Source organism: Loxodonta africana, chromosome X (assembly GCF_030014295.1).
Source record: "Loxodonta africana isolate mLoxAfr1 chromosome X, mLoxAfr1.hap2, whole genome shotgun sequence".
In the NCBI taxonomy this organism is placed as follows: Eukaryota; Metazoa; Chordata; class Mammalia; order Proboscidea; family Elephantidae; genus Loxodonta; species Loxodonta africana.
The window spans coordinates 130,894,588-130,917,720 of NC_087369.1; the positions used below are offsets into that span (position 1 = coordinate 130,894,588).

General features: G+C 46.0%; 2 protein-coding genes across 11 annotated transcripts in view; both read left to right on the plus strand.

Moving 5' to 3' along the window:
* TMEM164 (transmembrane protein 164) overlaps positions 1 to 22,199 on the plus strand; it is a 193,019-nt gene extending 170,820 nt beyond the window's left edge. For 7 of the 10 annotated variants that reach the window (XM_064278677.1, XM_064278680.1, XM_064278676.1 and 4 more), the window contains 2 exons: positions 16,969 to 17,069; positions 18,808 to 22,199. In XM_064278677.1, coding sequence (XP_064134747.1) covers positions 16,969 to 17,069; positions 18,808 to 19,014 — 308 coding nt within the window. In that variant the 3' untranslated portion in view covers positions 19,015 to 22,199. Of the gene's footprint in view, positions 1 to 16,968; positions 17,070 to 18,296; positions 18,371 to 18,807 lie in introns of all 10 variants that reach the window. The other 3 variants (XR_010319836.1, XM_064278678.1, XM_064278674.1) reach the window with 3 other exon arrangements.
* Positions 21,573 to 22,182, plus strand: LOC104846323 (uncharacterized). The gene is given in 5 exon segments (XM_064278681.1): positions 21,573 to 21,683; positions 21,685 to 21,853; positions 21,856 to 21,933; positions 21,936 to 21,970; positions 21,973 to 22,182. Coding segments are annotated over 5 exon segments (603 nt in total).
* Positions 22,200 to 23,133: the final 934 nt, after the last annotated feature.

Below are 23,133 nucleotides of genomic sequence, written 5' to 3' on the forward strand. Positions count from 1 at the left end.
TGACAGCAGCCAGGATGTGGGTGAGGTGGAGTAGAGGTGCAGACCAAGGTAAGAAGGTTCAGGAAGCCAGGAAGTCAGTGTGCCGTAAAGGTCACCCACTTGGGTGTTGAAATCACCCAGACTGCTGGCAGAGAAAGGTATAAAAAGGAAGTCCATAAGCAAGTGATACCAATCTGGTATGAGTCTGATAGTGACCTGGAGGACAATGAGTGACAGTGAAGAGGAGCTGAGTCTTGAAAGGAGAAGGGAAAAGAGTAAACATTTAGAAGCAATAATGGAGGGCTAGGAGAATCTTCAATTCCCCTCTCCCCCCCTAAAAAAGCTTCCTGTAGAAATTGTTGTTATTTGTTGCCATTGAGTCAGCTCCTACTCATGGCAACCCCATGTACAACAGAACAAAAAATTGTCTGATTCTGCACCATCTTCACAATTGTTGGTATGCTCATCTCGTCGTTGTGGCCACTGAGTATTTTGAGTACCTTTCGACCTAGGGGATTCATTTTCTAGCACTATATCGGACAGTATTTTCTCGTGATCCATAGGGTTTTCACTGGCTAATTTTCAGAAGTAGGTCGGCCACCAGGTCGGCAGGCCATTCTTTCTAGTCCATCCTAGTTTGGAAGCTCTGCTAAAACCTGTCCAGCATGGGTGACCCTGCTGGTATTTGAAATACCAGAGGCATAGCTTCCAGCGTGAAAGCAACATGCAAGCCACCATAGTAGGACAAACTGACAGACGCGTCGTGGTGCTGTAGGAATAGAAGGATGAAAAAGAACAGCCTCTACTCAGGGCAGTCAGCAGGAGAAACACTGTCCTCGGGGGAGAGCTAGGCTCATTAGAGCAAGCTGATGAAACATCCCGTGAAAAGATGGCAGGTCTAGAATGATTTGTTGATGGTGGGACCAGCTTTCCAGAGGTTCTAGTAGGACGGGTTTGGAAGGAAGTCGGGGCTGGGTATAGGAGAGCTTCATGCATAGCTCCAGGGCCACGGCTTGGTCCTGGCCTGCAAGCTGGTGAAGCCACTCTGTATCTCCCCTCTGAGGACCACCCTTTCTTCATCTCCATGATGCTTTTTTTTTTTAAGGTAGTTTATTGTGGTTGTTTTATTAGCCAGGGGTTCTTAACCTGAGGTCTGCAAATAGGATTTAAGGGGTTCATTAACTTGAATGGGGGAAAAAAATCACATCTTTATTTTCATTAACCTCCAGCTGAAATGTAGCATATGAATGTAGGTAGACAATGACCAGTGGTATTAGCTATACCTGGCGTGAATAGCAGTCACAGATGGCTTCATATCACGTTACAGTAGTTGCAGACATCTGAGGATACTGTTTTTGTTTCTCACTGCTTTGAACTTATGGTATTTGTTGACCTGTTGCTAGGTCATATTACTAAGTGTGTTAATAATAATTAAAAAATACCTATTATATTGCTAATTTACTTGAATTTTTTAAAAAACAATTTTATTGTGTTTTAGGTGAAACTTTATAGCGCAAATTAGTTTCTCATTGGAAAATGTATACACAAATTGTTTTGTGACATTGGTTGCAATCCCCACAATGTGCCAGCACTCTACTCCTTTCCACCCTGGGTTCCTCGTGTCCATTTCTCCAGTTTTGATGTCCCTTCCTGCCTTCTCATCTTCGCTTTTGGGCACGCGTTGCCCACTGGGTCTCGTACACTTGATTGGACTAAGAAGCACGTTCCTCACGTGTGCTATTGTTTGTTTTATAGTCTGTCTAATCTTTGGCTGAAAGGTCGACTTCGGGAACGGCTTCATTTCTGAGTTAGCAGAGTATCCAAGGACCATGGTCTTGGGGCTTCCTCTAGTCTCTGTCAGACCAGTAAGTCTGGTCTTTTTTTGTGAGTTTGAATTTTGCTCTATATTATTGTCCTACTCTGTCTGGGACCCTCTATTGTGATCCCCGTCAGAGCCATGGTGGTGGTAGCCAGGCACCGTCTAGTTCTTCTGGGCTCAGGCTGGTGGAAGCTGTGCTTCATGTGGTGCATTGGTCCTTTGAACTAATTGTTTCCTTGTGTCTTTGATTTTCTTCATTCTCCTTTGGTCCAAACATGCTGGGACCAATAGATGTATCTTAAATGGCTGCTCACAAGCTTTTAAGACCCCAGATGCTACTCACCAAGGTAGAATGTAGAACGTATTCTTTATGAATTATGTTATGCCAATTGACCTAGATGTCCCCCAAGACCATGGTCCCCAGCCCTCAGCTCCAGTAACTAGGTCCCTCAAGGTGTTTGGATGTGTCTAGGAAGCTTCTATGGCTTGCCTTGGTCAAGTTGTGCTGACTTCCCCTATATTGAGTCTTGTCTTTCCCTTCACCAAAGTTAACACTTGTCTACTATCTAGTGATTGCTGAACTATTTTGATAACTGTATTTTAACATAATTGACTTCCTTTGTAATGCTCTGCCTTTTATTTTATGCACTTAAAATGTTCTGAGAAAGGGTTCATCAGTCTCCCAGGCTGCCGCAGGGGTCCCTGCCTGGCACCAGCAAGGTTAAGAAGCCCTGCCTCAGGCTGCTTAGAAACCCCCCGCCTCTGTTTCACTAGAGGGCGCTCTTGCTTCAGAATTGGTGACCAGTGGAACTCTCAGGCTAGACATGCGCAAAGAAGGTTGTTTTGAAGTAGAGGCAATTCACATGTCCTTTGGGGACATTTCAGGAAGCTGGGGTGTATAAACCCCACTGGCATTAAGTGGGCAAGCCACTTTTCTCTTGAGTGGGTGTTAAACGTATCCCCTGGAGGATGAGGATTCGAATTTAGCTCCTATGCTAGTTTATAGGAACAGTTAAAGCCATACAACTTCGGTCAGTAACAGCTAGAAGGCTAGTCCCAAGCTCCCACTGATTTCAGGGTCCATGTTGGCCTCCTGTTTCTCCTTCCCCCAGATTAGCCCATTGCCAGTCCTGTCTACCTAGCTTTAGGGTATTGTGAAAGTTCTTCTATTTTACTGGCTTCCCAATCCCACTTTATAAGCAAGGAGAGGGCCAGGGGAAGGGATAAAGAAGTCAGATAAATTCTCTAGGCTCTTGAGGGAGTAGAGGGTGAGAGAAGAGCTGGGGAACTCGAGAAATTGGCCAAGGGCTGAGTCTTGAGCAAGAGGGTAGGCTAGTCAGTTTCTGAATATGATTGGAGTTGTCCCTGCTGAGGAGATAATTGGGGCTCAGGAATCCTTTGTGAGGGCAGAGGATTAAGTCAAGTATTTCCTGCCTTAATTTTATCAGCTTCCGGGAGACACTGCCCCTCACACCTGGCCAGATTGCTGACCTCTTTACTGGTAGACTTTCCCAGGCCTCTAGGTATGTCTCCTGGCTCTGCAATTCCTCCTAAGGGACATCAGGATGGGTATAGGAGAGCTTCATGGTCAAAGGATGCCTGCATCAGTATCACCTGAGTCGCTTGTTACCAATGGAGATTCCAGGGCCCACCCAGACCTCCTGGATCCAAGTCTTTGGGGCAGGCCTCAGGAATCTGCATTTTCACAAGTTTCCCACCAGTACCAGTGCCAGTACGAGTTGCCATGGTGTTGATTCCAACTCCTGGCAATTCCATGTGTGTCAGAGTAGAGCTGGGCTCCATAGTATTTTCAATGGCTGTTTTCTCAGAAGTAAATTGCCAGGCCTTTCTTTCAAGGCACCTCTGGGTGAACTCGAACCTTTAAGCTTTTGGTTAGCAGCTGAATGTGTTAACTGTTTGCGCCACCCAGGGTCTCCTACAAGTTCCCTAGACCTGTGGTTTTCTAAGTGGGGTTCCTGGACCAGCAGCATCAGTGCCGCCTGGGAACTGGTTAGAAATACAAATTCTCGGGGCCCACCCCAGACCTACTGAAGCAGAACTTCTAGGGATGTGGTCCAGCAAATCCTCCAGGTGTTAATGATAGTAATATAAGTTTAAGTTTGAGAGCCATCATTGCCTCACATGATCAAAAAGTTGGGTCATTTAAAACTTCTTTTGTTTTAAAAGCTCACCAGAGATCCAGGTAATACTAATCATAAACCATACACGAGGTACAGTGGCGTGTTGTGTTTCAGTAGCACTTTCCTGCAAAGTATCCTCATGTTCCCTTAGCTTTCTTATGCCTACAGTGCTCCTGCAAGATAGGGAAGGCCTGGGATTTTCCTATGAGAGAGACACTGATGCTTAGAGATGTTTTGATCCACACAGAAGGCCACACAGCAACTTGATAAGAGTAGAAGCTAGGACCAGGTCCAACTGTTTGAGTCTTTGCCAGCTCAGGGTCCTCATCCTAGTGTGCTATGGGCAGAGGGCTGACTCTCTGATCCTCATGCATGGAGGTGGGCCTTTAACCCTTTGGTGACCCAGTTATTTTCTGCTTTGAATTTTTTGTCGACACCATGTGTTTTCATTAATGGAAGCATGGTGAATCCTTGAGTGTATCTGATTTTTTGGTAGGTAGTATGAATTTTTTTTCTTGCCCCCTCCCACAAGCCTATCTTTTGTGTCGCTTGGTACATATGATGTACCATTAATTCTATCCCAGAGTCTTCACTGGGGTCCACTGGTACATATGTGTAACAACAAAAAAAAATGTTAAAATTTCTGTTTTTCCTACCAAAAATTCAGACACCTCATACAATACCCTGTAAAAACAGTAATTTGAGGCACACACCCTTTTCTTCAGTTGCAAACAGTCATAAAGGCCCCTGCCTTGCGGCAGCACACTGTCTATGGTACAGCAGCTTCCCAGTAAGACCCAGAGGGTGAAACAGTTCATGGTCACTATATGCATCACTAGGCACAAAAGAGTCAAGTTGCCTTAGCCACAGACTGGGTGATCAGACAACCCCCGGTAGGTACTTCAAAGGTGAAACCTGGCCTGGGTGGGCTCTCCAGCACCTTAGGATGTTGATAAGATGGACCCTTCCATATGAATACCCAACCCAGGACATCTACCACTTCCTTTTATAGTAAACAGACTAGAGAGTATGGTTAATTTGTAAAATGCCTGGATGAAGGGAAACTAACTTGAGCCTGCAGTCAGCAGCTGAGAATGGCAGATCCAATATCAGTGATCATCTTGGGGTTGTGCCACACAGATATATCTTCCGGGCAACTGAGGCTTGCACAAGCTAGAAATGGAGGCATCTCATTTAGAGGGCACCAAAGATGGAAGTGAGCGCATTGGTGGTTCAGTGGTAGAATTCTCATCTTCCATGTGGGAAATCTGGATTCTATTCCTGGCCAATGCACCTCACTCGTAGTCACCACCTGTCTGTCAATGGAGGCTTACGTGTTGCAGTGATGCTGAACAGGTTTCAACAGAGCTTGCAGACTAAGAGGGACTAGGAAGAAAGGCCTAGCGGTCTACTGCTGAAAATCAGCCAATGAAAATGCAATGGTCCAAACAGTATTTCATTCCATTGTGCCTGGGGTTGCCATGAGTCAGGGGCTGCCTCAATGGCAGTTAACATCAACAACAACAAAGATGTAACGGTATTGTGTTAGGAACTAAACTTGTTATTCTCTTCCCTGTCTCTAAACCTGCTCCTTCTCCAGTGTTTCCCATTCCAGTGAGGGGTACTACCCCCCACCTATTATCCAAGCCAGAAATCTGAAGATAACCATTGGCCCTTTATTATTCATTATCCCCCACATCCAGTGACCAAATCCTGTCAGTTCGACCTCCTGATCATTTCTCCAATTAATGCCCCCACTATTATATTCCTACTTTAGTTCAGATCAGATCATCCCTTACTTGGCCCTATTGCAACGGCCTCCTCCCTGGTGTCCCTGCCTCTAATCTCAACCTATTTCAGTCTGCAGCCAGAGTGCAAGCTCTAGCCCTTGCTATTCAAAGTGTGGTTTGCAGACCAGCAGCACTGGAATCACCTGGGAGCTAGTTAGAAATGCAGAATCTCAGGCCCTCATCCCACTCCTACTCTCTCAGAAGCTACATTTTAATAAGATCCCAAGGTGACTTGAATGTACATTAAAAATTTGAGACACTGGGCTAGAGCACTTTTCTGACCACATCGCTGCCCTATTGAAAAACTTCAGTACTTCTCATTGCCCTTAGAATAAAGTCCGATATATCTAATGTAGCAAACAGAATTCTTCACAAACTTGCCCTCACCCTCGTCTCCTGCCATTTCCTCTCTCCCACATGATGGTCCAATGATATTGAACTATAGAAAGCTCTGAACCTACCGGGCTACTCACTTTATTTGTCATTCTTTCAACAAATATTTATTGAGCCCCTACTTTGTGTCAGGCACTGTTCTGGTTGCTGGGGATAAAACAGTGAACAAAACAGATAAATATCCTTGCCCTCTTGGAGCTTACATTCTTGTGGGAGGAGACAGACATGCAGTAGATAAATAAATGCATAAAATATATAAGCCAGATGATGTTAAGTGCCATAGAAAATGAAATAAAGCAGGTAAGGGGGATAGTAAGGGTCCCTGGGTGGCACGAATGATTTGCACGTGACTCTTAACCTAAAGGTTAACTATTAAGCAGCACAGAAGAAAGGGCTGACAGTCTGCTTCTGTAAAGATTTTAGCCAAGAAAATTCGATGGGGCAGTCCTACTCTGTAACACATGGAGTTGCCATGAGTTGGAATCAACTCGACAGCAGCAGGTTTTTTTGTTTTTTTAAGGGGGATAGGTGCTGTTGAGGGAAACCCTGGTGGCGTAGTGGTTAAGTGCTATGGCTGCTAACCCAAGGGTCGGCAGTTCGAATCTGCCAGGCGCTCCTTGGAAACTCTATGGGGCAGTTCTACTCTGTCCTATAGGGTCACTATGAGTCGAAATCAACTCGATGGCACTGGGTTTGGTTTTTGTTTTTTTTTGGTAGTGCTGTTGAGTGGGTGGAGAAGGCTGCAATTTCCAATGAGGGGGGCCTTTTTTTTAAAGGAGGGTCTGCCGAGCATGTGACATTTGAGCCAAGGCTTGCAGGTGAATAAGGGCACCATTGGAACCTGGGAGAAGAGCAAGCCCAGTAAAAGAAGTAGGAACAAGTGCAAAGGCACTGAAATGGAAGTGTTCGTAGAATATTCCAACAACAGCAAGTAGGCTAATGTGGCTAGAGCTTGTGAATGAAGAGTAGTAGGAAATGAGGTCAGAGAGGTAATATAGGTGAGGTGACTGGAAACTCTGGTGACTTAGTGATTAAGAGCTACGGCTGCTAACCAAAAATGTCGGCAGTTCAAATCCACCAGGCGCTCCTTGGAAACCTTATGGGGCAGTTCTACTCTGTCCTGTACGGTCACTAGGAGTCGGAATCAATGGTTTTATTGACACTGTCTTAATAGATAAAGATAACTTAAATTCACTTATCTATCTAAGCCAAAATTTGTCGCTTAAAACAATGATTTATTATTTTTCACAATTCTGTGGGCTGACTGTGTCATCATTTTGCTGGTCTTGCCTGGGCTCAACTGGGACAGCTGGGATGGCTGGGCTTGTCTATCCACGTGGTCTTTCATTCTGGGCTTCTTCATGTCATGGGAGTTTCAGGGCAGCGTTCCAAGAGGACAAGCCCTGATGCATAAGTACTTGTCAAGCCTCTGATTGTATCTCTTTTGGTAGTGTCCCATTGGCCAAATCAGGTTACATGGTTGAGCCATGGATGCCACATGGCCAAATCAGTGTGGGAGGGGAATACATAAGGCGTGGGTACTGGGAGGGTGTGATTCATTCGGAGCCATTACTGTGAAGATCTTCCTACCACAAGGAGCCAAGATAAGAAGTTTGTTTCAAGACTGAGATGTCCACTGGATATCTAAGTGTGGATATTGAGTAGGCTGAGAGATATATGAGCCTAGAGGCCCAGGCTGAGATAGCATTTTTGGAGTCCTCAGCATATAAAAAAAGATGTTATTAAAACCATGAGATTGGTTGGAATCACCTAGGGAATGAAAATAGAGAAAAGCTCTGACTTCTGCAGTCTGATCTGCTCCATCATTGAGAGGTCAGGGAGATGAGGAGGAACCAGTAAGATTGAGAAGAAGCAGGCAGTCAGGTCAGAGGAGAAATGAGAGGGAGTAGCATCCCAGAAGCCAAAAAAAAAAAAAAAAAATGTGTTTGAAGAACTAAGGAGTGAAAAAGATAAGACCTGAGAATTGACCATTGGGTTTAGAAATGAAAAGGTCATTTCTGACCTTGACATGAGCTTTTTTGGTAGAGTGGTGGGTGGCAGAAACCTGATTAGAGCAGGTTTAAGAGAGAGTGGGAAACAGGGATTGTAGACAGGGAGTCCAATAAAAATATAATGTGAGCCACATAGATAATTTAAAATTTTCCAGTAGTCACATTAAAACGAAGGCAAAAGAAACAGGTCAAATTAATTTTAATAATATATTTTATTTAACCCAGTGTATCTATCATTTCAATATAATCAGTATAAAAAGTTTTAATGGAATATTTTATATTCTTTGAAATCCAGCTCATCTCAATTCAAACTAGGTACATTTCAAGCGCTGACTAGTAGCTACCATATTGGACAGTGCAGAGAGAGACAATTCTTCCAAGGAGTTTTGCTGTAAAGAAAGGCTAAGAAATGAGGTACTGGTTGGAGGAGGAAGTGAGGTCAAGTGTTTTTTGTTTGCTTGTTTGTTTTAGAAGTGGAGCTATTACAGTATGTTTAAGGAGGCCATTGGTGGTTCAGTGGTAGAATTCTCACCTTCTGTGGGGGTTTGATTCCCAGCCAATGAACCTCATGTGCAGCTACCACTTATCTGTAGTGGAAGCTTACATGTTGCTATGATGCTGAACAGGTTTTAAAAGAGCCTCCAGACTAAGACGGGCTAGGTGGAAAGTCCTGACTATCTACTTCCAAAAACCAGCCACTGAAAACCCTGTGGATCTCACTAGTTAGATCTGCATCCCATCATGGGAATGACGCAGGACCGGGCAATGTTTAGTTCTGTTGTATATGGGGTTGCCATGAGTCATGCTGATCAATGGCAGCTAACGACATGTTTAGTTTATATGCTAATGAGAATAATCCAGTAGAGAGGAAGTAATTGTTGCTGCAAGAGAAAGAGGACACAATTGCTGTACTGATGTTGTTGAGTAGGTGAGAGGGAACAGGATCTGTGTAAAAATAGAAGAGCTGGCCTCGGCTAGGGTCACAAGCACTTCATCTGTAGTAACAGGAATGAAGGCAGAACACATGGGGTGCTAATGCAGATAGGTGGCTAGATGTGATTATAAGAGCTGGTGGAAGTTCTTGTCTGATTCCTTTTTTCTCAGTGGAGTAGGAAGCAAAGTCACCATCAGAGAGTGAAGATGGGGTACAAGTGCTGGAGATTTGAAAAGAGAGAAGATACAAAATTGTGGTCTAGGAGCAGGAGAGAGTAAATGGACTGGGGGAGTATCGTATGATTGCCTGGCAACATGAAGGATGCACTTGAGGCTTGTGATCACGACTTTAAAGTGAGAACAGTCAGCACCGTTGTTTTTCTCCAGCCCCATTCAGCTGTGTAGGCGCAATCAAGGAGGAAGACGAGACTGAGATTAAACCAGTGCTGGGTTTTCTTTTCCCAGATGAGTGATAATGTGTGAGAGGAGCAATGGAGTTGAAGGTATCTACAAAGGATAATTAGAAGGATGAGCCACGGACTTTAAGGAGGGAAGCAGGAGCCAGGAGAGACAGCAAAAAGATGGTAGGACCAATGGATCACAGCACTCAAAAAATGTGCTGGAGTCAGGGTTAGAAGCAGTGAACTGGAAGGGTTGAAGAGGGAATGCTTGAATTTGAGATTATTGAGGGGGCTGCAGATACTGATAATCATAAGGTCTCAGGTGTGCACATGAGAATGAGAGGCTTAGGTACAGTAGAAAACAAGATCATTGAGGAGAGGAGGTCAAGGAATTAAGAGGCCAGGACACCAGAAGTTTCATCTGGATGTATCCCTTGCATATACGTTTGATTCCATTGCTCTTTTACACATTATTATACTCATCTGAAAGAAATAAAAAAAAAAAAAAAACCAGCCCTGCATCTTCTGTAACCCTCTAAATTAGTGAAATGATGGAAGTAGTGGTTGAAGATATATGACAGGAATTGTTTTGGAGAGAGCGGGAGTGAGCCAGGTGCTAATATCTTCATGGAATGAGGGGCATGACCCATAGACCTGTAGACAACTGTAAAAGAGAAGGCTAGCTGGTGGTATAGTATGGTTGGTGGTTGTGAGGTTTTAGGGAAAATGGAGGATCGGTGGTCTGGAAACAGCAATGAAAAGAAAGTTACTTACTCTTCCTGTATGGGCCAAAGGAGAAAAATCAGTCACTACTGTAGAGGGCTACAGAGCAAGCAGCCTCCTGGGGGGAAAGCTAGGTCAGGTAAGAGTAAGAAAGTGAAGGTGACATTCAGAGAAGGAATTGAGAACATAGGGAATTTGGCTGATTTCTCTGCAACTATGAGTAGGAATTGACTCTACGAGACAACGTGTTTGCATATCCTGTTCTGTTTTCCTGGAATTCCCTTCTTTACTTTGTGCACCTGGAAAACCTTTTCTTCATCTTTCACTACCCACCTGCTACATTGCTACTTTCCTGAAATTGCTATAGTAAAGATTACCAGTGACCAGCATGTTGTCAAACCCAGGAGAAAGATTTGTCTTTACTGTACCCCTCTAGAGCAGTGCATGCCCAGTGGAGCTTTCTGTGATAGGAGTGTTCTGTCTCTGCATTGTCCAATATGGTAGCCACTAGCCATATGCAGTTACTGACCACTTGAAATGTGGCTAGTGCAAATGAGGAATTGAATTTTTCATTTTATTTAATTTTGATTCATTTAAATAAATAGCCATATGTGCCTAGTGGCAACCTTGTTTATTGGTCATTGTAGATATAGAGGATTTAGCATTATTGATGCATTTCTTCTTCTTTACACTTGATGTCCCCATGACTTCTAGGACACCTCTCACCTAGTTTTACTACTGCCTCTTTAATCTTGTCTTCAATCTTGCCTTCACATGGATCCTCCTTCATCTACTGAACACTTAACTGTTGCTGTTCCCCAGGCTCTGTCCTTGCCCCTTTGATCTTTTCCTTCTATGGACTGTTCCTTGCTGATCCCATCCACCCCTTGGCTTTAACTAATATCTATATGTTGCCTACACCCCAAGCTCTGTGTCCAGGCCATCTCCTTTTCCTGAGCTCTAGACCTGGACATCGTAGCCTATTGGACATACCTGTTTTGATCTCCTGTAGACATTCAGTGTCAGCCTGCCCCAACCTGAATTCACCTCTCCCCTAAATCAGCTCCTCTCAGTTACCGAAGCAGTCGAGAGTCACTGTAGATATCTCCTTCATGTTTGATGAATTGCCAAGTCCTCTCTATCACTGCTGCAATGTCTGAACCAGTCTTCAGTCTTGTCCCTCTCCAGGTCATCTTCCATGCTGCTGCCAGAGCAGTCTAATTAGCTGAAACATAAATCTGACCCTGTTGCTCCAGCTTCATCTCCTGACACATGCTCCCTCCCACTTAATGCTCCAGTAACACAAACCTATTTGTAACTCTATGCAAGCATTATGTTCTTTCATGCCTCCACACCTTTTCTCAGGCTGTACCCCCTGCCTGGAATGTCCTTTCCTTCTTTCAGGACCCTACACCCAACTCCTCCTTGGTTGTCCAAACTTTTCAATTGTCATCTTCTCCAGCTACCTTTCCTCAATGTTCCCATTATTTATTGAGCTTGCCATACCAAAGACAACATGCTTGGTAAAGTAGAGGGTCAGCCAAAACGAGGACAACCCTCAGTGAGATGGAATGACATAGTGGCTACAACAGTGAGCTTGAACATACCTACTGTTGTGAAGATGGCACAGGACTGGGCAACGTTTTGTTCTGTTATACATAGGATCACTGTGAATCAGAACCGACTCAGTGGTATGTAACAACACCTTATTACATCTTATCATTCACTTCTGAACTTTGGGGTGGTTCTCAAGGGCACGGACTGTCTTTGACTCTTTATTCTCACTGGCTTGCTTGGAGTCTAGTACCCAGAATGCACTTAGTAGATGTTGAATGAATGGGTACCATGAATAAGTTGAATGAGTTGAAGGAAGCAAGAAGAAGATTAGAGAATGGGATGCTAGTCTGCTCAGCCTTAGCTCATTGTTGTAAGTCATTCCTAGGTGGGATTATAGGATAAGGTAAGGGCCCTTGGGAGACCTCTGGGGATTGGTCTCTGCTGATGGTGGTACAGTTAACTTTTTTCCCAACACTCATAAAGCTTCCTTATGGTAGGAATTGATTTTACAAAAAGCTATTATCTTGGTTTCCCCCTACCTTTACAGCTGAAACGTATCTATCCTCCTGGGATAGAAGATGCTAGCAGAAAATGTCACAGTTTTTCTTAAAGCAGAAAAAAAAAAGTTTTATGCATTTAATTTTTCTGGAAGTGCTTAAGTTTTCTATTTTCCTTTAAAAATAAAACTAGTTTTTCACTGGGCTTATCCCAAGGGTCACATCCAGGTGTATAGAAGAAAAAGAATGAAGTATATTTGCATATAATTTGCATATATCCATGTAGAGTGAGCCATCTGTTCTCAGGGTAGTTTTTTTTCCCCTTTATTTTTCAAAGACATTGAATATTTGATCATCTTTGTAATAAAAAGAACCAACAACGCTGAAAAAGCAGTGAAAACCACATTCAAAATCCCTCTTCACAGAGATAGCTCTGCATAAGGTTTCCCATCCTCTCTCTCAGTCTTTTATAAGGTTCTTAATGGTTGTGGTCACCATGATCAAAATAGCAGCCACCATCTGTGTGCCAAACAGATGCCTTACAGGTTTATATATATTCTTTATTTTACTCAGCAACCCTGAGATTTAGATGTTACCTCCAGTCTACAGATGGGAAAACAGGCTTAGGAGGGGCAGCACAATTTGCCCAAGGTCACCCCTCTAGACAATGGCAGAGGCAGGATTCCAACACAGGGCTATCTGACCCCAATTCCTGTGTATATAAATCACTAAGCTGTATTTTCCATCATCAACAGACTATTTTGCATGGTGTCTTTTACACCTGCTATTACCAGTCATGGATTTTTTCACAGAGGTGCTTTTTCATAAGGCTGTCACTTGAATGGCAGTGGACTGTTACACAATATTGAGGTACTGTAGTCCCTGGGTGGCACAACAGTTAAGCGCTTGGGTATTGACTGAAAGGATGGCAGTTTGAATCTACCCAGAAGCGTCTTGGAAGAAAGACCTGACAATCTGCTTCCAAAAGGTCATAGCCATTGAAAACCCTATTAATCACAGTTCTGTGAAACACACGGGGTTACCATGAGTCAGATTCAACTCAACAGCAACTGGATGGCTTTTTGGTTTGGTAATTTACTTATTTCCCCATTTGCTTTGCTTCCAGTTTCTCAATATTATGAAATGCATGGGTGTAGATATCTTTGTGCAAATAAGACATCTTGTTAGGTACTTTTGTTATTGAGTTGTAGTTCTCAGAGTAGTATTGTTGAGCCAAAGGGTTGTAAATAGTTTTAAGATTTTCCAGAAAGCCTGTGCCATTTGTTTGCCTATGCACTGACTATTATTTGAAGCCCTGGTGGTGCAGTGGTTAAGAGTTCAACTGCTAACCAAAGGGCTGGTAGTTCGAATCTACCAGCTGCTCTTTGGAAACCCTATGGGGCAGTTCTGCTCTGTCGTGTAGGGTCGCTGTGAGTAGTAATCGACTAGATGGCAATGGGTTTGGTTTTTGGTTTACTGTGTCCCAGGTGCTGGAGGTGAAGAGGTGATTCAGAGTGTTCCCTCCCTCAGAGAGCTGGCATTCTGGTGTGGGGCAGATAATGCAACACAGAACGAATAGTACTAAATGGAGGTTTGGGTAAGGGGCAGTGACAGCACTGAAAAACGTGTCCCCTGGCAGTGTCTGAGAGTTCCTTTTTCCCACAGCATAGGGCAGGACAGGGTCAGGGACCTTGTGATGCAAGAGGGGCTGCAGTGAGCAGGGGAGGAGCATGATAAGAGGACGACTGCCCCAGGACTGTGGCTGCTGAGCTGCCTCTGACGGAGAACACTGCCCCTCCCATCCCTTTCTTGCAGCCACCACCTGGCACATGAAGCTGGTCACTGCTGCCCAGTTGCCACTAGAGGGAGCCAACAAGAGGCTGGAGCGAAGGGATGCCCGAGGAAAATGGCTTAGTAATCTTGGACAAATGTCAGCCTAGGCTGTATGGAGTCGCTATGAGTTGGAATTGACTCGATGGCAAGGGGTTTTTGGAGGCACCTCCAGGTCCCTTTTCCCCTTTGTGTCCCCAGCAGCCAGGGTAACAACACAGTACCTACTTCATGTTCACACAGGAAATACGTAATTCATGAGTACATAACTCAAATGAATTTTCACAAACCAGGCACAGTGCCAGATGTTTTGTAGTTGTTGTTGGTTGCTATCGAGTCCATTCTGACTCATGCTGACCGCATGTATGTAGAGTAGAACTGCTTCACAGAGTTTTCAAGGCTGTGACCTCTTGGAAGCAGATCAGCGGGCCTATCTTCCAAGGTGCCTCTGGGTGGGTTTGAACCGCGAGCCTTTCGGCTAGTAATCGAGTGCTTAACTATTTGCACCACATAGAGACTCTGTGCCAGACACTTGGAATATAGAAATGAATCCAACATGGCCCTTAGCCTTGAGGTGCACTTAGCCTAGAGGGGTGGACAGGTAAGGAAAAGACAGTACAACTTTATGGTGTAATGGAGATTTTGGTTTTTTTTTTTTTTTTTGGAATAACTGTTGAGAAGCCCCAGTGATGCAGTGGTTAAGTGCTCGGCTGTTGATTGCCACCAGCCGCTCCACAGGAGAACGATGTGGCAGTCTGCTTCCATAAAGATCACAGCCTTGGAAACCCTATGGGGCAGTTCTGACCTATAGGGTCACTACGAGTCGGAATTGACTTGATGGCAGTGGGTTTGCTTTGGGTTGAGTAAATGTCGAATGCATGGATGAATCAGTGAAAGACTGACTTGGAGTAAAATACTGTTCCAGGAAGTACTGTTGCCACCTCCTTGCAGGGGATGGGCACCCAGGTTCCTTTCGCTCTGGAGCACCTCCCAACCCCACCCCCAGGTTCCGTCTCAGAGTGACACCCACAGCATCCCCAAGCCATACCCCTGGTCTGCAAGCGTAGTCTACTGATGGTAGTTCCTAGTGACAATAGGGGGAAAACATATTATTCTTTCTTTCTTTCTTTATTTAAATTAGACTTTAGATGAGGGTTTACAGAGCAAACTAGCTTCTCATTAAACAATACATATATTGTTTTGTGACATTGGTTGCCAACCCCATGACATGTCAACACTCTCCCTTCTCTACCCTGGGTTCCCTATTACCAGTTTTCCTGTCCACTCCTGCCTGCTCATCCCTGCCCCTGGGCTGGTGTGCCCCTTTAGTCTCCTTTTGTTTTATGGGCCTGTCTAATCTTTGGCTGAAGGGTGAACCTCAGGAGTGACTTCAGTACTTAGCTATAAGGGTGTGTGGGGCCATATTCTCAGGGTTTCTCCAGTCTCTGTCAGACCAGTAAGTAAGTCTGGTCTTTTTTTTTTTTTTTGGAAGTTAGAATGTTGTTCTACATTTTTCTCCAGGTCTGTTCGGTACCCTCTATTGTGATCCCTGTCAGAGCTGTTGGTGGTGGTAGCTGGGCACCATCTACTTGTGTTGGACTCAGTCTGGTGGAGGCACTGGTAGTTGTGGTCCCTTAATCCTTTGGACTAATCTTTCCCTTGTGTCTTTGGTTTTCTTCATTCTCCCTTGCTCCAGACAGAGTGAGACCAGTGAAGTATGTTCGATGGCCACTCACAGGCTTTTAAGACCCCAGATGCTACTCACCAAAGTAGAATGTAGAACATTGTCTTTATAAACTGTTACGCCAACTGAGCTAGATGTTCCTTGAGACCATGATCCCCACAGCCCTCAGCCCAGTGATTTGGTCCCTCAGGGAGCCTGGATGTATCTCTGGAGCTTCCATGACCTTCCCTTGGACAAGTTGTGCTGGCTTCCCCAGGGAAAACGTATTATTTTGATGGTAGTTCCTAGTGGTGATAGAGGGAAAACATATCATTCCTGGTGTTCCAGGGGGGCAGAGTTGTCTGATGGTTGGAAAGTGGCACAACCATTTGGCATATTCTTTAGTTGTTTGAATGAAAATAATGATAATGATAGCATCTAACACGCATTGAACACTTCCATTATACTGAACCGTGTACTAAGAGCTCTCAATATATTTATTTACTGACAACTCTTAAGAAGTAGGTAGTACTATTATCTCCATTTACAGGCAAGTAAACTGACATTCAGGGAGTTTAAGCAACTTTTCCAAAGTCACACAGCCAGTTAAGTGGTAGAGTTGGGATTTAAACCCAAATCTGTCTGACTTTAAAGTTAACATTCTCAACCTCTACGCATCTTCAATGACATTTCTCTTTAGAAACATGAGAAGTTGATTAAAATAATATGAAAATGAAGAAAACAGAATTACATATATGTATGTATGTATAAGTGTGTGTGTATATACACACACACAGTAATATTCTAATACTTAATAATAAAAAAAGACAAGAAAATCCTAAGGTATAGACAAAATTACCAAAGGAATATACTAATGTGTTAGTAGTGGTTGCTTTCAGATAATTGAGCACTGGAGATTTCTTTTTTCTTCTATCTTCTGCATTGTTCCATTTTCTAGATTTCCTTTAATGAGCGTGTAGTATTTTTATAATTAAAAATAAATCCTTCTCTTTCTAATGGCCACAGCATCAAGTGGCAGCACAGAGGTCGGGAAGGACTGATTTGAGTACCCAGCTAATCAGTGGGGCCCTCTCGAGTAGCTATCGCTGATCAGCAAAAGGGGCAATCAGCAGGCAGCAGCTGTGACCTCAGCACCTGCACCCCCATGGGGCAAAGGAGGAGAAGTGGGTCACTGTTCCTGCCATCTCATTGTCTCCCCTTTTCCTCCAGGTGCTTATACCCCAGAACCCCTCAGCAGCTTCCGGTGGGCCCTTCTCTCAACTGGCCTCATGTTCTTTTATCACTTCAGCGTCTTGCAGATCCTGGGCCTGGTAAGTTTGGTTATATCCCCTTCTATTCCCTCTGTTTGGAGTTCTCCATAAATCTTGATAATCCTGGTTGACGCTGGTATATCGTTTTGTTTTGAAAAAAATATAAGATGCTAAAGGCCAGGACGTCAGATTGTTGTGTCTGGGTTGCTGATTTATGTTCCACAGCCTTGACCTCTCAAAGAGTTCTGGAATCTTTCAGTAATGACTGTTTCTTTCATCCCTGGGAAGGGAAGGATGGCCTTCACTCATGGCCAATTTGGTTGGAAACAGTGAGATGCAACTGGAAAGTTGTTTGCTGTGGACCCCATGGGGAGGCAGGACTCTAACCCAGGCCCTGGGCCTGAGGAAAGCTTCTGACTTTGGGTTCACTCTGGGCCAACTCCCTGGCCCTGTAGCAGCTCTCTGCCCTGAGCTGTGTGGCCAGTGAAAGTGTGGTGTTGAGGCACCCCCAGGGCATTCTGGGGTGTTCAGAACTACCTGGACTGTGGAGAATGGCTGAACATAGTAGTTGAGTTATCCAGAGCCCAAGATTGCTGAGTGCATGGGTGTATATTGGTAGCAAAATGAGTAGGAAGAGCTTGGGACTGGGGCTGGGGGTCAGGAGACTCAAGTTCAAGTCCTGGCTTTGCCACTGATCTGCGTGAGTCACCTCATCCTCTGATACAGAGAGTTCCCCACCCCTCCATGACATGGTTAAAAAACCTCAACCTCGCTGAGAGGTGGTAAGGACGTGTCTCTAACGTGAACAGGCTTGAAAGTCTTTGGAAGGCAGCACTGTGGCTGTCCTTGGGGCAGGAGTGGCATGTTGGGTTTTGTGTGCGAGCGGCATTAATGTAGCATACATTAGCCGTGTGGAGCCTCGCGCGACCTAGCATGACTAGGGCATGTTACCGATGTCACCATTGCCTTTGTAGAAGCAGTTACTTTCTCTTCCCCACCCTAGTATATTTCTCTACTCTGTGGTTTGCCGGGGTGGGGAGGGAGTTTGAGCTCCTTGCCAACTGCATGAATGCTTCCTGTGCTCTAGGGGGGAAGCAGTATGACCTTCACACCCTTACCTCCCACTGCTCTCCACTGGGAAGCCTTTATTCCAGAGGAGACAGTGCCTTCATGTCGCCATACATACCATGCTCATTCCCACCTTTGGGCTTGGCTCAGGCTATGCCTCCTACAGGGAAGGCTCTGCCCACCCCATTGCTCACCATCCGTCTTTCATGGTCCGTTCAGGTGCCACTTCCTTCATGAAATTTCCTCTGAGGACTCCAGCCTCCATTGCACTATACTCCTCAGAGCTCCTCATGGTATGTAGAACCCAGTGAGCACCATCTAGTTTGAGGTCAGATGTGGTAGACTGATCACCCCAACTTGATTGATTGCCAGTTATGTGGAGGCAGGAACCATAATGTTCTTCTCTGCTCTTACATCCACGACACCTCTCTGGAGTCTAGGCACATAGTAGTTGCTTAGGAATGGCAACGGGCCCTGGGCCCAACCAGAAGACAAGACTGCACAGAACCCAACAGCCTTTGCACTGGACAGCCTTCCCCCTTCTTCTCCAGAGGACTCTAGCCTTGACCCACCCCACAAACCTAGGAGAGAGAAATCCATTTATGAACAGGTGGGGATTTGCCAATCCCTCCTTGTCTAGTCCTCCATTAGATAGAGATGGCTGAACTGGCGGAAGCCAGAGAAAGCCTAAGGATGGTGAACGCTCACTCTACCTCCCTTGTCCCTGCAGGTCACCGAAGTGAATTTGAACAACATGCTGTGTCCGGCCATCTCAGACCCATTCTACGGCCCCTGGTATCGCATCTGGGCCTCGGGACACCAGACTCTCATGACCATGACCCACGGGAAGCTGGTCATCCTGTTCTCATACATGGTTGGGCCCCTGTGTAAATATCTGCTGGATATGCTCCGGCTTCCAGCCAAGAAAATAGACTGAAGGTGGTTGTTTTTGTTTTGTTTTGTTTTTGTTTTGTTTTTTGTTTTTTTCTCCCTGAGGAATCAAGTCTGGACTTGACTTGGAAAACACTCAGTTCTTGAGGAAATCATGGGAGAGGGCAATAGGATGTTTGGTGTATTTTCTTTTTTTCTTCTATGTTTCCCTTTCTTCCACCATTCTTCCTTCCCCAGCTTTTCCCCCCAGGACTTCTCCTTGAGCCTGAGGTGTAGTGATGGGGGCTGGAGTTTTCCTCCTTCCCTTTGACTCTTTCTCTCTGCTCCTGGTGGCCTTATATGGGGAGCTGGCAGTTGGTGGCTTCTTCGCTCTGCTTGTTGGTGCTCTAACAACAGCTGGTTGAGGAGAGAGGGAACAACAAGCAGTAGTTCCTTTGGCATTGAAGTAATGAGATTGGGTTGTGTTTCATTTCTCCACTGCCAGGGACCTCCAGGCTTATGCTGGGGTCCCCTTTTGTTGCCAGCACAGCCCCCACCGTAAGGGGACTGAGGCCTTGTTTCTATACCAGCGGCAAGCCCAAGGCTGAGGGATTTCCCAGCTCATGGCCAAAGTAGAACTGGCCGGAATCTTCCCACTGATGTCCCGTAATTCCAAGCAAGCAGCCAACCGGCCAATCCCTCCAGGATGCCGCCTGGGGTGGGAGGTGGGGGCACCACCACCCAAGGTTTAGATTCTGTTGCAGGGGGTAGTATGGAGAGCTGTTGCAAAGGTAAATCCAAAGGGAACAGAGTTAAAATGCCCATACAGCCAACACTGGGCAGGACCCTGTATAAATGTTGCCTGTGAAAGCTGAGAACTGACCCACATCCCATCAGAAGTGAGCATAGAAATTAATCAACGGAATTGGTAACTTGAGAGAACTATAATTTGAACCGTTTCAGTTTAATGTTGATAGTAGATACCATTTTAATCTTGAGCGCCCCTTAAATGTTCTCTCTCTCTCTCTCTCATAAAAAGGCAGCTTTAGGAAAGAATGAGCTGGAGTTTTTTGTTTTGTTTTGTTTTTAATTTTGAGTTTGGAGAATTCTTGCATCAGGGCCCAGTTCTGCTGGGGCTCCTGTAGATCCATCTTGTGCTGTTGCTGGGTATGTCAGCATCCTGGGTTTGGGAAGACACACTCCTGCCAGCGTTGTTTCCCTAGGGCCAGATTTCTTCCCTGCAGCCAGACTCAGACTCAGTGCTGACTCGTTTATGTGGGGAGCATCACACACTCCCCACACAGCCATGCCCAATGCCCCTGTCTAAGCTGTAAGGGAGGTACCCAGGAATCAGGTCCCCACTGGTGGAGGTTCAGGTGCTCTGAAAGGAGGACCTTGGGGACATTATTTTGTTGCAAGACTTGAGCTCAGTCATGCATGGACCTCAAGAAGGGAGGTAGTGCCTGGGCATTTGCTGACTCCTTGGTGGCTGCTACTAAGCACAGATTTGCTTAAGAACAGGAAAGATCATTTTGTGACTTTCTCTAATGAGTCGCCCTCCCCTCTCCCACTCTGGGTAACTCAGTTGCCTTGGGCCGCTTCCAGTATTTCAAATGGTAATGTGTTAGACCTAGATTGAGCTTCAGGAACTCAGTGGTCATTGATTTTAGCAAACGGGCCTACAGGAGGCAGCACAATTCAGGAAGGTCTCTTTGAGGAAACTGAGATCCAGGGAAGCAGTCACAGGGCCCTTAGACTAGAGGGCCCGCCCTTCTGTAGAGGCCAGCGGCATTGAGGCTAAACTGTCCCCTGGGTGTAGGGGTGCAGGAAGGGAGAACACAGTGCACTCTCACTCCCCATAAACTCCTTGTGACGCATAACCTTCATTATCTGCAGTCTGAGGACTTGGCCAAGCTTTTCTTGGGGCCTCTCCCCCTAGGGCTGCCCTCCAGAACAGGGCACTTCTTGAGCGGCTGGATTCTCCCTACCCAGCCTCAAACTGCTTTATGTAGAAATATCTTAGGAGGAAATATGCAAGGGCTTAGTGTCCGTTGGCCTCGTCACAAAAGGAAAGGTTGGAAGGAGGTCATGGGAGGAGCCCCGGGGGCCAGGCCTGTCCCCTAGCAGAACGTCAAGGTACTGCAGGCAGATGAGTGGGCCTCAGCTGGTGGCCTGCAGCCTTGGGTGGGGCAGATCCTCTGCTTGGGAAGGCCACAGTGGTGTGGCTCTGCAAGCTTCCTCTTCCTCCCTGTCCCTGTGGCAGTCAGCTCACCCTTTGCCCACACTGGCATAGCTCTAAAGGCTTGCCTTTGCCCTGGCTGCAGCTCACTGCCCCGTTCTGGCTGATGCTCTCTGCTGCTTAGAAGGAGAGAAAAAAAAGTGAAAGCCACGTGCCTGGCATGGCCGGGCCAGAAATAGATACACCTGGCAGGGGAAGAGGGAAGCAAAGGGGAGAGAAAGGGCTTCTGGGGGCCAGCCTGGTTGGCTCCAAAACATGTAGGCAGAATGAGCAGGCCTGATAGATAGCGGGTATAGCCTATATTTGGGGTGTTGCCTCAGCAGGCATCTGGGGTAATCCAGACCTCACTCAAACCAAGCCCATGGACAGAGAGGCAACCTGGCCAGATGCCCTGCTTTGGGGGATGGCTCCCATACCCACCCAACAGCTGCTGCCCCAGCTGTGGTCCGGGAGTGAAGTCGACACTGCAGTTGCTATGCCCGGTGGCCAGTGGAGCCTGGCTTACCAGTTCCTCCCTAGGGCTTTCCTGCCAGTGCCAAGGCAGTGCTCCTGCCACCTTGGCCAAGTTTCCATATGCCATTTGCCAGCATGTGGAAGTTCTATGTGTTTGTGAGGGTGTTTGTAGAAATGGACTGTTTCTTTGAAAACAGCACCAGAAAGGGCAAAGAGGCTCCCTCAAGCCGCCAGGTAGCCTTGGCCAAGGATCTGGGCCAGTGAGAACAGCCTTTTCATTTGGTCAACTGGTGACATAACTCCAAATAGCAGAGGGATTGTCACACCTGCTTATAGTGTCCTCCGCCCTCCCCTACGTCTCCCCAGTATTTGATTTTGCTCACCAAAGATGATATGGCCCATTTTTCTCCCAGAGGCAGAGTGACGTGTTCTTCTGTTAGCCTGCGAGGTCACCGCCTTGGTTCTGAAGCCACAGGCTCGGTCCCCCTGAGCCAACATTCTCTTTCCCTTGGGCTTCTTAACCTTCACAGAAGCTGCTTGTAGGATCATCGGGATAACTGGGGCGATTGGAGCACTTTATCATACAGTACCTCAGCCTAGCTGTCCAATAACCCCTTTTGCTGTTGCCTGCGTCAGGGTTTTGATACTTGTGATCATTGATAACACAGTGTTTTGTGCAGTGGGCACAGTTCCCCACAGTCGTCAGCAGGTCTCTGGGCACTGGTGTGCGTGCTGGGCAGCACCCTGGGGGTGACCTGGGTGGCTCAGGGGCCTCAGATGGGCCCCTCCTCCCCCTCCCTCTGCCAAAAAGCCTTCCCTAGATTTGTAGATGTTGATGCAGAGGCGTCTGTCCTCTTTGGAAGAGGGTTTTTTTGTTGGGTTCTACTGCAGGGGAGGTGAGGGAGTTGAAGAGAAAAGCCTTTTTGACACTGTAGACAATGTAGACATTGGACCTGGTTTTGGTCACTCTGGAGCAGGCAGAAGAGAGTAGCCTGCAGGCTTTGCAGGCTCCTTTGCAAGACCCCAAGCTGGGAAGGGGCCTCCCATACTGCACACCCTGCCCTCCTTGAGGTGGGCAGAGGTAGTGAGAGCCAGCAAGCATCTCTCTTGTGTATATAGAGTGAGCCTATACGTGCTCAGGAAAACCTATTCGCTTATTGTTGCTCGTCAGTGACATTTTTTTGTTAACACTGGTTTGCTACTTGTGGCGTGAAACATACATACAAACAACCGTGAAAAACGAAAACTAACACAAAAAAAAGTCATTTCAAGCAAAGCTGTTGTTTTATAAACTCTTGCTTTCTTTTGGTGTCAATTCTGTGTTATATTTTAAAGAACTTTTCATATATATTGGTGTTATTATGGTGAAGAGAGTAAGATAGGCTGATCTGTAATTATTTTAGCCAGGAAATCCACAATGCCCCTGCCCCCTTACCTCCTTCCCACCCTTCCTTGTTCCCAAGCTGGGATTGCTATGCATTGGGCAGACCCCTC